Below are 19,675 nucleotides of genomic sequence, written 5' to 3' on the forward strand. Positions count from 1 at the left end.
CGGGCCAACGCTCTAACTGCTGAGCCAAACTGGCCAGGGCGGTTTAGAAATTTTAATGTGACTAGAAGAACTAACAAGCTCAAGGCTCAAATATAACGTATAAGCTACCATTCTGTATATTGTATGAAATACTAGATGCAAATTAAATGGTCTCTAGGAATGGGGGCGAAGGAAGATATTTTGTGGAAGACAGGTTGTTTAGCAACATAGTTTAAAACAGTTTTGTTTCCCAAGTATGGATCATGCATAAGATAGTGAGTCATGGAATCCATTTACTGTGATAGACTTTTTAAAAATAGTAATCAGTATTAAATTTAGAGTTAAATAGAAAATATCAGAGTACATCATATATAGTTAGGCCAAGTATTTTGTATAAATTTTGCTTCACTTATAAGCATACATGAATGGAAGGTGTTGAGACCTAGCTGAAATACTGTGAAAGTCACCTGTCTAAAAGAAGCAGAGGCACGGAGTGAGTACCTGCATTCTACTGATGGGAACAAACAGTAATTACATAGAGTCTACTTACATCTGTCTGGTTCAGTGCTAGTAAGCAAAACTGGTACTAATTGAATACATGCGACTACATTTCTTACCTCTGTAGGTAAGATTAGTGGGAGAAGTTGCTTTGCATGTTTTGCTTTTGTTCAAATAGCTGTGCTTCTATTCTGGTCGGGGGAAAAAATGTTTTCTGTCTTCCACCCTTTACTTAGCAGGCTACCATTCTCTCTTTTGCCAGGAGATTGCATCAACAATTTGAAAGCTATAAGGAACAAGTGAGAAAAATAGGGGAAGAAGCGCGGCGTTACCAGGGCGAGCATAAGGATGATGCTCCGACTTGCGGCATCTGTCATAAAACAAAGTTTGCTGATGGGTGCGGCCATCTCTGCTCCTACTGCCGCACCAAATTCTGCGCCCGCTGCGGAGGCCGCGTGTCTCTGCGATCTAACAACGTGAGTACTGTGAGGGCCTACGAGGAATTATGAATGTGGATGCCAATCCCTCCCCTTCCCAAGCAGAAACAATGTATGCGTGTTAGGGAGCAGACGTGTGCATAAATATACATTAATATGCCCCTCCCAGTTTTGTTCTTTTGTTTTTCATAAGGGTCACAGTAGGGTAGTAGTGATGAAAATAATTCATAATAAGATCCTTTCTGTATGTGTGTGTCTTAATAAGTGATTCCCATTCAAAACCAGCCGACTTATCTGTAGGAGTAAATTTATTTTCTGAAGAATACAGTGAATGTAGATGTAGTATCATGAGTTGTAAAACTCCTGAGTTGTTATGGCCCATTCTTGTAAAAACAAAAACAAAACCCTCCTTTAGTTTCTGTAATATGGGTTTCAGATTGAATGAAGGTAAAATGCAAAGTAAACTGTATGACATCAAATTTAATTCAAGATTATATATATATATATCATTAGCCTCTATGAGAGTAATTTTATATCCTGTTAAAGAAATATAGTGCTTAGTTTATCACATGGAAATTATTCATATTTTTAAAGAGTATATTAAAAACATTAAATTTTTTTATTTATTTCTTCTCTATGAGATATAGTCTCACTTGATGTAGTTTCCTTACTTGGCTTAAATAACAGCTACTCTTCCATTATGCCAGTACTTTAAATATATTCAAATTTTTGAGGCACTAAGATGCTAATGTAATGGAATTAACATTAAAATTTGTGAAATAGTAGATAAATTATAATAAATATTTAATTTGGAACACATTTTAATATTGTACTCCCAATTATATTCCCAATGTTACTACAGTGGGATTATTTATAGGGATTTCTGTGTGAGTTTTCTTTGATATAGGTCTGCAATGTATTATAGAAGTTAAGATCAACATATACCTAAATAATTATCATTGTTTCTTTAAAAAATGTTGCATGTTATCTAATCATATATAGACTTTAACTTAATACAACATTATATTTAAAAAATAACAGGAGTGCTCTAAACAATCTTGATGTGTTCGTACTTTGGAAAATCATACTTAAAATTAAAATGAATCAACGTTGTATTCTTTGGTAGTGTGTTTGAGTTGTAAGTAGGGTGTTCTAAAATCTTTTCTAGTGGAAGTAAGACATTCAGTAAAATAGATGCTATACCTTAAGAGGAGCCTGCTATTGCCTTGGTGGCTTTGGGAAGATAATCATATTCTCTAAACAACAACTTCTTCACCTATGGAACTGGATAGTAATAATTACTCTATGTGTTGTTATGAGAATTCAATTATAATAGTTAAAATTAGGTCTTTATGAAAGACATTTTTTAGGTTTTATTCTTATGCCCACATAAGTTTTCTTTTTTACTTCTAAAAGTTATTCCTTTTTATTAATCCTCATATACCACCTTAAAGCATTTCTAGAACAACCTTGGGTTAAAATATTTCTGGCACATAAACAGTGCACAAGACCTATTTATTAATTTTCTCTTATTTAGTTGTCTTAAGCATACTGTTTTGAAATAAATTCTCACAAATGAGACATGGGAATGATAGTCTAGGGTGCAAATCGGCTGAGTGCTAATCCTGGCTGAGTGCCCATAGCAGCTGAATGTGTTTAACTTCCCATTATAAGTGTGAGGCAAACTAATCGAAATATAGTTACTTACTGATATATTAAAATTATTAGGGTTAAACACATGTTTTTAAAAGGAGAGGTTTTTAAATTGAGCTAGGAGGGAATGCTTGAGAGCAGACATGCTGTCCTAATGTAGTTCATCTGTCTTGACTAAAGCCAATCCAATTTTGGAAAAAAATATTCAAAAGAACAAAATAAAACACAGCTTAGAATATTTAATCTTGAGTATAAAACAAAAAATGTAAAAAGTTATTTTTTCATATGACAGTTATATGTTGAAATGTAAATTACAAGTAAATGTTACTTGTGGAATAATTTATAGTTAAAATAGTTAAAGTATTTTTTTTCACTTTTACTTATTACAAACATTTCCCTTCTTAGATTTTTTTTCAATTTGTAACTATAAATGTTGTAACACTAATTTTATAAAATTATTCATGAAAGTATATGCATTTTAATATATCTTTTAATAACAGGTACACTAAATATAGTAGTGAATTAAGCTTTCTTTCTGAAGAATGGTTTAAATGTACATCTAATAATCCAATTTTTTTAATTTTAGAAATTATAGTGCCCAAGTTTTGTATCTAACATATAATGGATCCACATAGGTGCATTTTCAAATGAAAGATTGAACAATGATTATTTGGGGGAAGAGTTAACATTTATTTTTCAACATAGCTATGTTTTAACACTTTAGAGTGACAAAGAATTGTTTTTCTTAAAAATCTATTTATTAACATATGCCTTATTTTGTGTTTTTCTCTTCCTCTTTTCCCTCTCTCTTTACTCTGCTTCCTTGGATGCTTTCCCAAAGGAGGACAAAGTGGTTAGAATCCATGATTTCTTTTCTATCATTTGTTATATAATGTTGTGAACTTTATTAAGTGAATGTTTCACATAGTATTGTTAATCATTATATTTCACAAAGAAATTATATACTAGGAAGAGCTCATACCCAGTTCTCATGGGAAAAGTAAGAAAATGAATATCTAGGAACTTTACGGATTTTATATTAATAGGTAAAGTCTGGGTAATTACATAAAGCTCATGGGAATGGTGATATTTAATGTAATTTAAATCATTATGAACATATATGTCCTATTAGCTCTCTGAGTTTTGATGATGATTCCATCTGCTTTCAGGAACAATAAAGTCTAAGAGACTCTACCTTTCTTAGCCTCAGTAGATGCAGAGAAATTGAAATTTTATTCAGAAGGAATGGAATGAACTGATTTAGTGAAGAGAATGGATATAATTAAAATCAGGAGCTAAAAAATAAAAAAGATTTTTCTATAGAATACAAGTAGCAGAGTTGTCATATTTAAACACATTATACCCGTTTCTTCTCTTTCATGCATAGAAATCACAACCTAGGGGAGTAAAAGGTCACTTTAAACTCTTATCAGCTATAGAAACCACAGAGGCTGTACTCAGGAAGACAGGATCCAAGTGGAAACTTCAGTCAGCTTGTTTTTGTGTGCACACTATACACTTTCATTTGGTGTAAATTACAATTTCTCCATAGCTCATTGATTTCCCAATATGAGACTGAGACAGTGAGTATTTTGAGTTAAAATATATCAACTCAGGTGCCTTTGTTCAACTGTTTTCAAGTTTAAGTGATGTACTGCAGCACATAAGTAGCAGGCATGGCTTTAAATTGAACATTAACTGTGTTTCTAAACTTGATGCTAGTATATGTTCATCAGTTTTTTTCTATGAAAAAGAAATCAGGTTGAAAATTATATAGGGTAGCTTGTTTTCACTGAATGTGTTTGCTTTTACCATTAGTGGTATATGAGGTCATTTTGGGAGCTATTATTTTAATGTAAAATATACTGTACTAGAAAAAATATAACTAAAATGTTACACCTTTGGTTTCATGAATATTATTAATTTGGTTGAGTCTGTGTTTAAAATAGGTAATTTTCAATTCCTTTAAAGAGTAAAAGTTTAGGTAAATAATAATGCTGGTGTCATGTACACATGGTGTTAATACTTCAGCTACTCCTGTAGGGCTGGCCAGACTCATTATCCCTTTGATATCACTTCCCATAATGGTAGGCTATTTGTGCTTACTATGATTGCTGATATTACAATGAGAATTCAAGTGGACTTTGTGGTTCTCAGGTTAAAAATAGGGTGGAAAGACTTGTAAAATACAATAATACAATCACTTTCAATTATTTTCTTCTCTTGATTAGAATGCATATATAAACTATTTATTTTTAAGTAGTTTGTCATATGTCATAACTTCATTAACATGTTTAGCCTTTTGAGATTGTTCAGTGAATTGCCTTTCTCATCCAAGGAAACTGAAGTCAGCTCTTGTTTTGCTTGTGTTAAAAATAATAACTGAGTATTAAACAAAGTACTTGATTGCTGGTTCTTTCCCTATTCCTTTGAGCTCCTTTATTTTTGGTAAATTATAATTTACAGGTAGGGGTGTGTGTGTGTGTGTGTGTGTGTGTGTGTGTGTGTGTTGGTTGATTGGAAAGAGACAAGAATAAGGGTGAATGACACTTTTCTAAAAGCAACCTCCTTCTTGATCAATATAAGACTAATGAATTCTATTTAGTCTTAAATTGGTGAATAAATGTGACTAAAATACTAGTGTATATGATATGATGATCTAGGCATAGCCAACATATAAATACTCTTTTTGTTAAATCCAACAAAAAGTATTATTGATCCCATATTTTGCATCCTGGCAATATTTTACTTTAAAACCACGCTTAGCTTAAATCAGATCTAGTAATATCTTGGGAGATTGCTTATAAAGTGGCTATTGTCAAGAATCCTTTGCATTTAACATGTATAATAGCTTATGATAGGAGATTATTTCATACAAGTGCATACTCTCACAGATAAAATAATGATTATTTATTTCATTGAAAGTCCTCTCCTATGCCTAAATATATATTGATACTGTAAAACTCTCTGCACCGGTTTAAGTGGCTTTTGTTTTTGTTTTACTCTCTATTTGGTGGCAGAGTATTGAATTTAGATAACTCTTTTGATAACAGTAACACTTTGCTATTAGTAAACCAACTGAATTGAATCCTACAAATTCAATCCCTTGCTGAGTATCATCAGTATATTTGAAGGGTGGGGTGGGGGATTGATTTATGAATAGAGAAACTAAAAGTGAACTTGCTACATTTCTAGATAATCTTTATTTTCACACACAAAAAAGTGTTAGGTTGCTAGGTTAGAAAAAGACAAGCAAGTCAGTAGAATCATAACCATTTTTAGAATGATTTGCATGATTGCATTAAATATTTATTCTTGTTATAAAAAGTCTTCTGAGAGTTACCCATATTTAGTCCATGGCATGATGAAGCATGTGATCATAATTTTCAACCCTCATTCTTTTGAAAAAAGCAACTGTAAGAAGAGTTTGCCTGGACCCACTTTCATGTTCTCTTTTAATTTTTCTAGATGCTTTGACAATGAAGTTCTCTGCAAAATTGTTCTATTAAAGAACCAATATTCCCAGAAATATAATATAGGCCTAAGTAGGAAAGTTTATAAATATAGATAAAAATATCAGTAAGGAAATGTTAAGGTGGATCAAGGGCAGAACTTTCTCTAAGATTTAATAGTTTCGCTTTCTCAAGGTGTCTCCTCTCATTTTGTTGTGCTTGTTGGAGAAGGTAGTAAAACGTCAATTGTTAAAACTTTTATGCTAGGTGATTCAGAAAGTTGTAAATTTTTTATTCCAAATCTGTTTTCGGAATTTGCTGCACTGTTTTCCAAGGGCGTGGAATTTTAATCTGTTGCATTTTAACATTGCTATTCTGGACATGTTTGCTAATATTCAGTAATCATTAGGAAGTTTATAGTCCTGGTTTTGCCCCCACCCCCAAATCTTTGTTTAATACACTTTACAAATTTTGTTTCTGGAAACCACAAGTTCACAAACCAATGTTGAATATAGATGTGTAGTAGCACTAAGGGAGTTGTGGCAAGGTGTAGAAAAATAGGCTCTTCTAGTGTAAGGAAGCTTTGTCAAAGCCAAAGGTGAAACCATGGTAAAAGTCCCTAGTTTTTGTGAACATCTCTTCTTTATGTACCGAGGAGTGGGATTGCAGGGTTATATAATAGCTCTATGGTTAACATTTTGGGAAACTGACAAAGTGTTTTCCCAATCAGCTGAACACAGCAAAGTTTGAGAGTTCCGATTTCTTCATATTCTTGTCAACACTTGTCTGCCATTTTTCCCCATAGCCATCATATTTCATGTGAAATAAAATGATATCTCATTGTACTTTTCATAAAGCTGATTTTAAGCCAAGGTTTGATATTTCCAAAGATTCCCTGTGATTGTATGGATTTAGATTCTTGTATAAACATGCTTCAACATCAGCAATTTCTTGAGAATAGATTGTTCTTAAAAGGCCAGCATATTCAAAGTATGAGAAGTTCAGTTTCTTCTCTGGGGATTCTTTGTGTTCCTTATGTTATAATTATGTAAGTACTCATTAATCTATATCAATCAATAAGAATAGGAGCTCTGTTAAATTTGAGATAACTTGGAATCTAATATCTGTCTGTCTAGACTAGCTATACCTAGGGTACACACAAAGTAAGAGATTTTTCTATTGCCAGTTGAAAAGACTTTTTTATACAGTGATACCTCGGTTCTCGAACATAATTCGTTCCAGGAGGATGGTCGAGAACCGAATTGTTCGAGAACCGAAGCAATGAAACCAATAGGAAAGCGGACTCCACAAAGCGTGACTCTCTCTCTGCACTCACACTGATGACGCAAGCAAGGCGCGCTGGGCCGAATGAACGCCATTCGGCTCAACTCGGCTCATCTCGGAAGTTCGAGTTCCAAATATTTGTTCGGATTCCGAGACAAAAGTTTCTCGAATCTCCTGGTCGAATACCGATTTGGTCGAAAACCGAGGCGTTCGAGAACCGAGGTATCACTGTACATGCAGAGAGAACTTGCAGCTTCATGTGTAATTCAGCCATTGGTCCAAAACTAACAGAAACTCTAGCCCAGACTTTAAAGGGATTTTCATTCAGTGTGCACAGGACATTTTCTTGAGTGATGTGAGCTTTTAGTAGCATGCAAACAAATAGACAGACACAAAGACCACCAGATTTTCTGTCTTCTGCTGTCCAACTTTCAGTATATCCTTGATGTCTGCTATGCAGCAAATTTCATTAGTAGATAGATTTCCTATTATTGCTGCCACTAATGGGGAATATATTGGTCATGAGCTAAACCTATTTTCTCTGATTGGTATAGGTACTCCAACTCTCTTATGGTTGCTGTTTACATTTCATACTATTTTTATCTTTGAATCTAAAGTGTGTCTCATATAGACAGTGTATACTTAGATCTTTTTTAAAAAATGCAGTCTGAAAATCTTTACCTGTTGATTGAGTTTTTAATTCACTCATATTTACTGCTTACATATTTTTAATTATTTATATATATATATTGTGTGTGTATATATATATATATATATATCTTTTTTTGTTCCTGTGATCCTATTTTACTGCTTTATTTTGCATTAAATGAGTATTTTCTAGTCATACTTTAATTATTTCAGGGATTTATTTACTGTATTTTTTAGTCCATTTCTTAGTGGCTCTAGGGTTTCTGGTTCATGCCTTAAATTATTAGAATCTACTTTACATTTACACTACCTTAATTCCAGTGAAACATAAATATTAACTCTATAGGTCTTTATTCACTCTTTCCTCTTTTCTGTGCTATTATTGTTATATGCTCTCTCTATATGTTACAGATCCAACAAGGCATTGTTATGATTATTACTTTGTATACATTTATGTTTTTTAACTAAAACAAGAGAAGACATTAGAGCAAGTATATATTTATAAGGTCTGTTATATTAACATCCTTATTTACAGATTTTGGTTTTCCTCATTTCTACTTGTGGATTCAAGCTACCATCTGGAGTCATTTCCTTACTGCAATACATATTGCTTCCACCCACCTCCTTTATCCCATTATTTTGTAAAATATATTTGATTTCTGTGTGTATAGGCTTAATATTATTATATTAATATTGTTTTATGCAGTTTTTAAATCATTAAGATAATAAAGGAGAAGTATGAAATTATACTTTTATATTACCTATATAATTATCTTTACTGAAGTTCTTTTTCTAAAATCTGAATTCATACTACTGACTAGATGTCAATTTCAGTCTTAAGAACTTCCTTTGGCATTTCTATTTTCCCCCAATAAATAAAGTTTTATCAGCTTTGTTTATTTATTTTTCCTTTTCATTGAATTTATGGGGGTGAGAGTGGTTAACAAAATTATATCAGGTGCACAATTCTACAACATATTATCTGTGTACTGTATTATGTGTTCACCATCCCCAATCCTTTGGTATTTCTTTTTTTTTTTTTTATCCTCACCCAAGGACATTTTTGTATTTATCTTCAGATAGAGAGGGAGGAAAAGAGGGAGGAAGAGAGAGAGAGAAACATTGATGTGAGAGAGGCACATTGACTGGTTGCCACGCACACAACCCCAACCTGGGCCAGGGACAAACTGCAACAGAGGTGCATGCCCTTAGGGGGAACTGAACCTGGGACTCTCTGGTCAGCGGGCCGATGCTCTAACTGCTGAGTCAAACTGGCCAGGGCCCTTTGGTGTCTCTTTAAGATGAATCTTCTAGCAATGAATTCTGTCAGCTTTTGTTTATCTGGGAATGTCATTATTTCACCTTCATTTTGGAATATAGGTTTGCTGGATATAAGATTCTTTTTTGACAGGTTACCTCCCCTTCTTTTAGTACTGTGAATATATTATCCCATTGCCCCTGACATCCATTTTTTTTATGTCAGCTATTAATCTTATTTTGATTCTCTTATACATGATAAGTTTATTTTTTCTTGCTGTTTTCAATAATTTCTCTTTGCCTGAAGTTTTCAACATTTACTGTCATGTACATGTTTCTGGGTATGGATCTCAATGAATTTCTGTTGGGTTCTTTGAGTTTCTTGGCTATGTAATGTTTTCCATCAAATTTAGGGAGTTTTGGGCCCCTATTGCTTAGATATTTTTTGTCTTTTCTCTGTCCTCATTATGGCAACTCCTATTACACATATGTTAGTAGCCCACATTTCTCTTAGGCTCTGTTTATTTTCTTCAATCTTTATTTTCTTTTTATCAGAGCATATATTTAGTATTGATCTATCTTTATAGTCACTGATTTTTTTCTTCTTCTTCTTCTGCCAGCTCTGATCTACTGTTGAATCCCTCTACTGAATTTTCCATGTTGGTTTTTGTACTTTACAACTCCAGTATCATTTTATTTTTTTTTATTTATTTATTTATTTATTTATTTATTTATTTATTTATTTTATTAATTTTTTAAATCCTCACCTGAGGACATTTTTACATTCGTCTTCAGGTGGAACAGGAGGGAGAGGAAGGGAGAAAAGGAGGAAGAGAGAGAGAGAAACATCAATGTGAGAGAGACACATCGAGTGGCTGCCACCCACACAACCCCAACCGGGGCCGGGGACAAACTGCAACCGAAGTACATGCCCTTAGTGGGAACCGAACCCGGGTCTCTCTGGTCTGCTGGCTGATGCTCTAACTGCTGAGTCAAACCGGCCAGGGCACCAGTATCATTTTATTTTTAAAATAATTTATTCCTTTTTATCTTTTTTATTTGTCATAACTTTCTTTATTACTTGAACATGGTAATTTCAAATTAGTGGTTATTGCCATATAAATAAATGCTTTATGCAAGACACTTTCGAACATTTTATAATTTGTCCTAAGACACAAACAGATACAAAATAATGTAATATGTGTTTTAATAATGGGAATATTTAATGAAATATTACTATATCAAACATCAAATGAACAATTGAAGTAATTATTTTCTAATTCATTTTGAAATTATTTTGAAAAAAAAGGTTTAGATTATGTAAACTCATTGAACTGCATCTTTCACATTGGTTAAGTAAAGTGTTGTGATAGAGAAAATGAGGGCATTAGAATTTACTTGGCACAATATAGTAAGTACAGATGAACCAAAATTTACTTCAATAATTTACTTTTAATTCCTTTAGCACTTTTTAAGTGTTTTGCAAAGTAATTTCCAGCTTGCATTATTTAATAGAATTGTATACACACTGAAAGTTAGGCTACTTATTACAGGCAAAATTATTTTTTGGTAGAGATTAAAAGTATGATGAGAGAAGTTTAGAGATTTTTCTAGATATTAAAATGTTGACAGGATGTAGTTAAAAAATACAGAGTGCCTGCCTCAGAGCTTGTGACATTTAAAATAAGATCATGGGAATAATATTTTTCCAAGATATTCTCATGTTATAAACTATCTGTACTGCTTATAATAATTTTTAAAGGAATGTTAAATTTCATATTTTATTTGTGGACATGATTTAATGCCTTTGATTTGCTCTAGTTACTTGGATGACATGAACCGTATTTTATTTTTCAAAGGCTCAGCATTTATCACAATGCTGCAAATTAAGTCATGAACTTTGAATGAATGAATGAATCACACTTCTCTGTACCTTTTATTCCTCAATTAAGTTTTTTGAAATTCTGATGTTTGAAACTCTAAAATATAATTTTGCATTTTTGCATATCTTTTTTTCTAAAACAAAGTCATTAGAACTATAATGAATTGCTGTATGGAGTTGTCTCATCGAACCAGTGACCTCTGGCTTGTTTTTCTACTCTGTTCAGATTACATGGTATGAGAGAGATATTTGGTCCCCTTTTTTCTCTCACAAGACTCTGGAAGATACTTGAGTTGAGAAGAATTAACGGAAATTCCCCCAAAGCTATTCTGCTTAACCAAGTGTAGGTATGAACCAACCTTAGTAGTGAATGGTGCATTCATGAAGGACGGGAGCAGGTAGATTTTAATGTTTGGAGCATTCATTAAAGATGTGTAACAAACTTAGTTTCCATTTCATAAATGCTTAATGCACGATTAATACACTTCTTGGTTGGTTCTTTATTATTAACTGGAATAAATTTATTTGTATTTTGTATAATCACATGAGTTTGGTGGAAAGTCAAGTACTTACAGGCACTGAGGTTTTTTTAGTTATACATAAAATAGATAGCATGTTATTGACAAATTATGGTATTATTAGAAACTGATTTCATTTGTTCTTTTAATTCACTCTTTTATAAGAAGGAGCTTATTTTTAGAAATATATGACCCAAATACATAATGCATTGTATTTTTGCCATCATTTACAAGCCAGTAAAAACTGAAAACACCATGTTGGATTTACAAAGTGATTATATTTGTTACAAACGTTGGGGGTTGTCTTTTCAAAGAATTTTCAGTACCCTATAAGACTGTTGTACCTCACTTAAATTTTTGTTTAATGCATTAGAAAATATCTGAGTAAAAATATAATATTATAGTCTAATATAGTGTTCTTCTGTAAAAAATTACTTCATGTTTTTGTGATTTTTGAAATGCTTTTAGCAATTGTTATTTCTTTTTAAGTTTATTTCAGAAAGCTAAAACTGTGTAGTCAATTCTTCTACTTAAGTAATTGGCCATATCAAATATATAATCTCCTATTCTTTATTCAACTGTGTGGCTATAGTAATTTAATTTATAGTCCACAAATGCAAGTAACTGTCTACCACTGCAGTTGGAAGATCATTCATATATTTAATTGCTTGTATTAAGATGTTTTCTTTTGGACTTGATTTTTTTTGTTTGCATTCACAGAAAGCCTTAAAAATTATATTATTTAAGAAATATTTAATTTCCAATTTTGATACAAATATAAATGTCATACTTAAACATTTTAGACTAGAGAATATGGCTAGCAGGAATAACAATATATAAATATAATTGTTGTATATTTTTACTTAGAAATTATATACATTTTTAAAATTCCTACTTAATGTAATTTCCTGTAACATTGTAGAGATGACCATTGAGGCGATCTGGACTAAATTGATGAGTACTACAATGAATACTAGAAAGTCTGGGTTTAGTCACAAATCCAACCCATCTTCCAAGGATTGACAACTCACTTGAATTATTTCTGCTTCAAATCATGTACAGAGAAAACGGGCAGTACCCAAGACCAATCTCCTTACTGCTTAGCTTAGACAGTGAAGATCCTTGTTTGGTTACTAACAGTACTCTTTAAGATGTGTCATTACAGCCCTGTCCAGTTTGGGTCAGCGGTTAGAGCGTCGGCCTGCGGTCCGGAGAGACCCGGGTTCGGTTCCCTTAGGGCAGGTACCTCGGTTGCAGTTTGTCCCCGGCCCTGGTTGGTTGTGCGGGTGGCAACCACTCGATGTGTCCCTTCACGTCGATGTTTCTCTCTCTCTCTCCCTCCCACTCTATCTGTACAAAAAATGGAAAAATGTCCTCGGGTGAGGATAAAAAAAAAAAAAGATGTGTCATTACAGATGTTGGGAAAGGGGTTCTCACATCAGAATCTGTGGTTCTGAACATAGGCTAAGATTTCATAAAAGGCAGATGAATGAGAATTTGGTCAAGGGTTCATTTTCAGAACTCACGAAAACTGGAAATAGATGGAAGACAGCTTTACCGTGTTCTGGACATACTGATGTAACACAATGCATTTCCAAGAATTCATAACTACATTATTTACTGTTTTAAAACATCTATATAATCACATTTTAGAAAATTATTTAATTTTCAGAATTTTCCCACTTTAAGGGGTCAGCAACTTTTTCTGTAAAGGGCCATATAGTAAATATTTTAGGCTTTGTGGGCTTTAAGGTCTCTGTCACAACTGTTCAAATTTTGTAAATGTATAGTATGGCTGTGGTGCAATATAACTGAAACTCTACATGATTTTCATGTGTCACAAAATATTGTTCTGTTGATTTTTCTTTCACCTTTAAAATTGTTATTCTTAGCTCCTGGGCCATTCAAAAAAAAGGCGGCAGGCAGGATTTGGCCCACAGGCCACAGGCTGCTAACTCCAGCTTTAGTGCAATCTTTTCATCAATACTACCAATCAGCCCTGAGTGGAACAAAAAGAGTAATTAGTTTCATTGCATCATTAACTTTATCTACTATATCTCTAAATGTGAGTGTTTGTGTGTGGAAGACATATTTTTCATTGGCTTGTGAACATTAACTAAGATAATTACATGTCAATGATTTAGTAAAATATCTGATATATAATAAGCATAAATAAACTACACATTTTACATATATTACATTAATATATAATATAATAAAATATTTAAGGTAATATAAATATTACTTATTTATATAAGTAATTTTATAATATATAATGCATTATATAAACTACTGAGAGAACTTATATGTGTATATATATGTGCACATATAAGTGTGTGATTATTTTTATTAAATCATGGATTCTTGAGTATACAGTTCAAATGAAGTTCCTTTTTATTAATAGACATTATGCTAAGAAGCTTGGTGTGTAAATTTTAAAACTAACAGTACGATTAGCATTTAATAAATGAGAACTCTCACTGTCTAATCATCAAATTATATAAACTTTTTAATATAAGAACTAATATATCTATATATTAACATAAAACAAAAACAAAAACTATTTCCTTGATAATATACTCGTCGTAATGCATAACCCTGGTTTTTACTCTTAAATTATTAAAATTCCATTAAAAGTTGATAAATTATGACATCGTAAGTAAGTTAAAAAGGATAAGGAGTTCTCAGGTGCATTTAGAATTATCCTTTTATTGTTACAGTATATTATAAAACTATAAATGATAAATTCACTTTTTTTCTCTTTTGAGTATGAGAGTTGCTTTTCAATAGTGGAAAATATTAAAAGTACGTGCAAATATTTATATTTTCTTATTTTCTTTGAGCACCAAGTTTTATCCATATATAGCATCTTGCTAAAATCAGCACTTTTTTTTTTTTTTTTCCATCTTTTGTACAGATAGAGTGGGAGGGAGAGAGAGGAAGAGAGAGAGAGAGAAACATCGACGTGAAAGGGACACATCGAGTGGCTGCCACCCGCACGACCAACCAGGGCCGGGGACAAACTGCAACCGAAGTACATGCCCTTAGCAGGAACCGAACCCGGGTCTCTCTGGACCGCAGGCCGACGCTCTAACCGCTGAGCCAAACTGGCCAGGGCAAAATCAGCACTTTGATATTTATTACAAACATGATTCTGATTGGTTTTCCACTTTGTATAATTTTGAGACTGACTATCTAAGATTCCTTTTCAAAGTTTCTTTGTATTTATATCTACTAACTTCCTTTCTACCAGAGAGGAAGCACCCATCCCAATGCATATAATACTTCATTACCAGAAACACTTTTCCATGTTTTGGTGCTTATTGAGGGTATTATTGATTTGAAGTCTTCATATTTGCTTCTTTTTAACATAAAGAAGATGAAACATGGAGCCACTTTAAATTTATGAACTTCAATATTACTTCTCCAACTATGACCTGCATTCTTTGTGCTGTAGGCCAATACTGACATATGCTGTGAAGGTTTCTTTCCCCTAAAGTTGTGTATACTGAGTCATATGCAACTATTCTGCTGAACTGTGTTCTGTTTTTCAAATTTTAGTAGTATTAACTGTGCAGTGAGTACATAAAATCACTTGAATCATCTTAATTTAGTTCTGTTAAGTCAGTCCTGACTGTGAGATTTCATCCTATGAGATAAGCAGGAAATTCGGGCTCAGTCATCAGTGAGGTTTAATCCTCTGTTAACACTATACCTCCCTGATTGATCCCCAGTGGTGCTTCTAATGTATACACTACCAAAGCATTGTAAAGAACCCTGGTTTTCAAGTCCACATCAGTGACCACAGAGACTATTGGGAGGTTCTATCCCATACTTGGAGCATGGCGATCTTTGACGAAGCAGATGTTCTATGCTTCTGGTCCAGCTGTTAAACAAGTCTCCTCTCAATGCAGAAAACCTCTCCACAAAGGTAGATGAGCAAGAAAACAATTTTATTATTGAATTAACATTAAACCAGAATGTAATGCGCTTTATAGCTAATTCATTATGAGATGGTGAAGACAGGAAGAAATCTCACCCTTTTATTTTTAAAAAATTTTTTTCCTCTTTATTGATTTTGAGAGTGAGAGTGAGAGAAAGAAAGAGGGGGAAATATCAATGAGAGAGAACATTGATTGTCCGCCTCCTGCATGCCCTCCACTGAGGATCAGGCTCACAACCTGGGCATGTGTCCCGACCGGAAACTTGGCGACCTCTTGGTGCATGGGTCGACGCTCAACCACTGAGCCATGCCAGACAGATGTCACCCTTTTATATAACCAGGCAGATACAATCTGTTTCCTCAGTAACTAGTCCTCAAGTAGGAAGACTTAATAGCACCATTTGTCACACGTAGTTCATCTGAAATTCATCTGGTAAATGGGGTGATCTTCAGTGTTAGCTAATTGGCTTTATCCAAAGGTGAAATGAACTTCTCATACCTTTATAAAGTAGTTTTATAACTTGGAGGGAGGGACCTAAAGAAATTAGTCTTCTACCTTCCTGCAGAAACTGAGAGAGGGTTGCTGTTTTCCTTGATGACTGAATCTCAAAGAGATGACTCCATATAAGCTGCAAGAGGCTTACTTAGCTTTTAAATATATTTATATACATTTCAAACAGACAACTTACCAGTTTTCCAAAGTAAATTCTGTAAGAAAAATGGGATGGAGGAGTCTCTTCCCTTACTTTCAACAGGGACAATTAACTCTCTTTTTAAAATAAAAAAAAAGTTATATATGCGCCTTACACAGCCTTCCTGCATCCATACACAGCCACCCCTTAAAGGTTTTGCCACATGTCCACGGCATTGTCTGCGAGCCATGTGTGAGTCTGCTAGCCCCAGGGCTGCCAACCTCCAGCCCCTTCAAGACTAGGGAACTTCCAGCATTCCTCTCATATACTCTGAAGTGTGCTTCTTTATCTTACCCCCCCCCACACACACACACACAATCCTTGAGACAAGGAAATAGAAAATAGCCTAATTTGAATATGGCTATGGAATCTGGGGACAAAAATCACAGATTAATATCTTAATAAACTATTTTTATACCATACCAGTATCATCACTTTTATTCCTTAAATATTTTTGAAGTGAACTGACTGATGAGGTTATATTAATTGCCAGATGTGTGTGTGTGTGTGTGTGTGTGTGTGTAAATATTCCTTCCTTCTATGGGGTTTAGTACTATATATGTTATTGAAGTTTAATTTCCTTTGTGAGTATAATGTTGTTTTTTAATATTCCCACATTGTATGTGATAATTCTTGATAATTTCTTGACATTAAATTAACTCATTAGAGTCTACGTTAGCATAATTATTGCTCCCATTTCATTACTACCATTGAAAAATTTTACAGATGTTTCCTCCATGTTTGAATTTTCTCCAGAACTGCTTTCACTGTTTTCTGTTCACCTTTCTAGGCTCCAGGAAGCCTATGGATATTTACCCTTCTTTTTCTAAGGTGATCTTGAGTTAGCCATGTGTGAGTTACCCCTGCCAAGTTCATATGTGGTTAAAGAACCATGTATGTTGATTTGTCCTTATAAGATATTATCTGTGAAGTATTACTGTGTTCCATAACTTCTCAGTAGCATGTGGATCCGTGTTCAGAGTGGCCTGTGAATCCCATATGTAATAGAGCAGATAACTTGCACTGGGTGTAAGAAATGGTCATGATAAGGTGACAGTAACAGTGATACACTGGAAGTTGGATCGTCTTGGTTTGAGTCGCAGTCCTATGTTCTGGAAGAAATCACAACTTCTCTGGACTTAGTTTTCTACTTGAAAAATGGGAATAATATTAGTGCACATTACCAATTGCCCAGAGATATTGAAAAGATAAAAAATAGTAAGAACCTTCTGGTATTGGAAAACTATACAAGTATAAGTCGTTTTCATTCATGCTTTTTTTTCTTTTTTTTTTTTTTGCTTAAACTTGAGTTTCAAGTAGAATAGACAGAGCTAGGAAAGCATTCAAACATTAATGCAGTTGGACCCTAATTTGACTGTTTTTCTCTTAAAATTGATTAAACTATATTTCTTTTACTCATTGCAAACTAGTAAAAAATGGCTAGTTCATCTCTGTTAGCTTCTAATATCTGTAGTAAAATAGTAACTGCATCCAACCATTACTTTATGGCTGCCTACTCATATAGCCTCAAGAAGCATCCATGAATTGTAATAAAGCAAAATGTGGCTTGAACAGTCACAGTACCAAACTAGATGGTTACTCCTCATTCCTCTTCAGATAGTATAATAGATAACTCTTCAACGTTTCTTCCTTCATACGTATTCTCTTATGCCCACATATTTCAGGAGGAGATCATTGCAGAATAATTAGAATTAAAAGGTGTTTCTACCAATTGATTTCAATTATTAGGGATTTTTCAGATCTTTTTCAGTTATTCTAGAAAATAATGATCTATTTTTCTTTCATTTTACTGGCTGTTTTAAATTTAAAATGATCTTTTCTCTGCATGTACTAATTATTTGAGGCTTTTGGCTAGGTGATTAGTTCAGAAACTTTGTTATTTAATATGCTTCAGTGAAATATACTTTTATGTAGTGTATGCCATTCCCAACTACTTTTTTTTATAAACTTATTATTTTGTACACCAGCTTTATTTTCCAGAGAGAAAGCATATTTTACTTTATTCATATATGTATTCCTTTGCTGTGAGGTTTGATTATTTTTGAGTCAATATTTAATCAGTGTTACTGCAATAGTGAAGCATAAATTGTGTGTATTCCACATCCATTTTTTAAATAAAATATCAAGGTAGAGCTTGATTATGGAAGTAGGTCATAATTATGGATAATCTTCTTAGAGACATTTTTTGGGGATATTGTGCAGTTTGAGCCACTAAATTCTCTTACAGCAGCATCAACATGATTCTGTTACTGTACATTTTTTATTAGTGTTTTAATTTTATTTTTATTTATTCTTCCACAAATAACACATTGTTTCAAACATATTTTGGAACACATCTTACACCATTTATCTTGTATTTGGCAAAATTGTGTCCCACAGACAAGTTATGAAGTTGTATAAAAAGACAGAGGATATTTCATGAAGAAAGTACACTAAGGCACTGGGATAGAATATTTACAAGCCCGTTTATAAATAAAAAGAAGACCAGACATTTTTTAAAAAAAGGAAATTGACAAAATATTAAAATATCACTGTGAGGAACTCCCCTAAATATGAATTTTCCACGTTGTTATTTCTAAGAAATTTGATGGTTTAGAAAGCTCAAAGTTAGAAAGGAGAAGTGTTCCAAGAAGGAAATAAGAATTGATCAAGTTAGTTTCTCAGACATTGATTAATCACCTGTGGTATTTTTAATATATTTTTTGACTCTATTGCTTTCTTTTCACGGAGACCTATCCTTAAAATCTGTTGATAATACATATTGTGAGAATATTGGGAAATTTATCAATCTTTATTCTAAAATTCAAGGCAGTTAGAATCATCCTATCCTAAGCAGAGAAGAAAGTGGCCCAGTTTCTCCATGAAGATAAAATAGGAGCATGGCGGCCTAACTGTGACCAAATTAGCATTAGTGATAGCAGTAATACCTTAATGAGAGTTAATTTTTAAAACATATCATTTGAAAATGTCATCAACTGTGGAGGCAGACATTGTTGAAGCTGATGCTTATTGAGCATATAATATTGTTGCAGTCAGTGTTCTCTGATGTGCATGTGTGTGTGTGTGTGTGTGTACTATATATCCATATATTTTATTTTATCATTTAGACCACCACTTTATTGTTATCTCTATGTGACAGATGAGGAAACTTGAGTCACAGCATAATTACTCAAGGTCATGCTTGATTTACTCCAAGCTTCGCTTGGAGAAGGCTATTATAAAAAGCCAGGGCACTTTAAAATCTAGGCCAATGCAGCCCTGGCCAGTTTGGCTCAGTGGTTAGAGCATCGGCCTGCGGTCCAGAGAGACCCAGGTTCGGTTCCTGCTAAGGGCACGTACTTCGGTTGCAGTTTGTCCCCGGCCCTGGTTGGTCGTGCGGGTGGCAGCCACTCGATGTGTCCCTTCACGTCG

The 19,675-nt window shown here is 33.5% G+C and overlaps 1 protein-coding gene across 1 annotated transcript in view; it reads left to right on the top strand.

Moving 5' to 3' along the window:
- The window catches only part of RIMS1 (regulating synaptic membrane exocytosis 1), a 428,918-nt gene that overhangs the window by 212,534 nt on the left and 196,709 nt on the right, over positions 1-19,675 (top strand). The window contains exons 2-3 of the mRNA XM_036248759.1: positions 740-953; positions 3,409-3,420. Of these exons, the coding sequence (XP_036104652.1) occupies positions 740-953; positions 3,409-3,420 (226 nt within the window). The remainder of the gene's footprint in view (positions 1-739; positions 954-3,408; positions 3,421-19,675) is intronic.

Source organism: Molossus molossus, unplaced genomic scaffold, assembly GCF_014108415.1.
Source record: "Molossus molossus isolate mMolMol1 unplaced genomic scaffold, mMolMol1.p scaffold_m16_p_8, whole genome shotgun sequence".
NCBI lineage: Eukaryota > Metazoa > Chordata > Mammalia > Chiroptera > Molossidae > Molossus > Molossus molossus.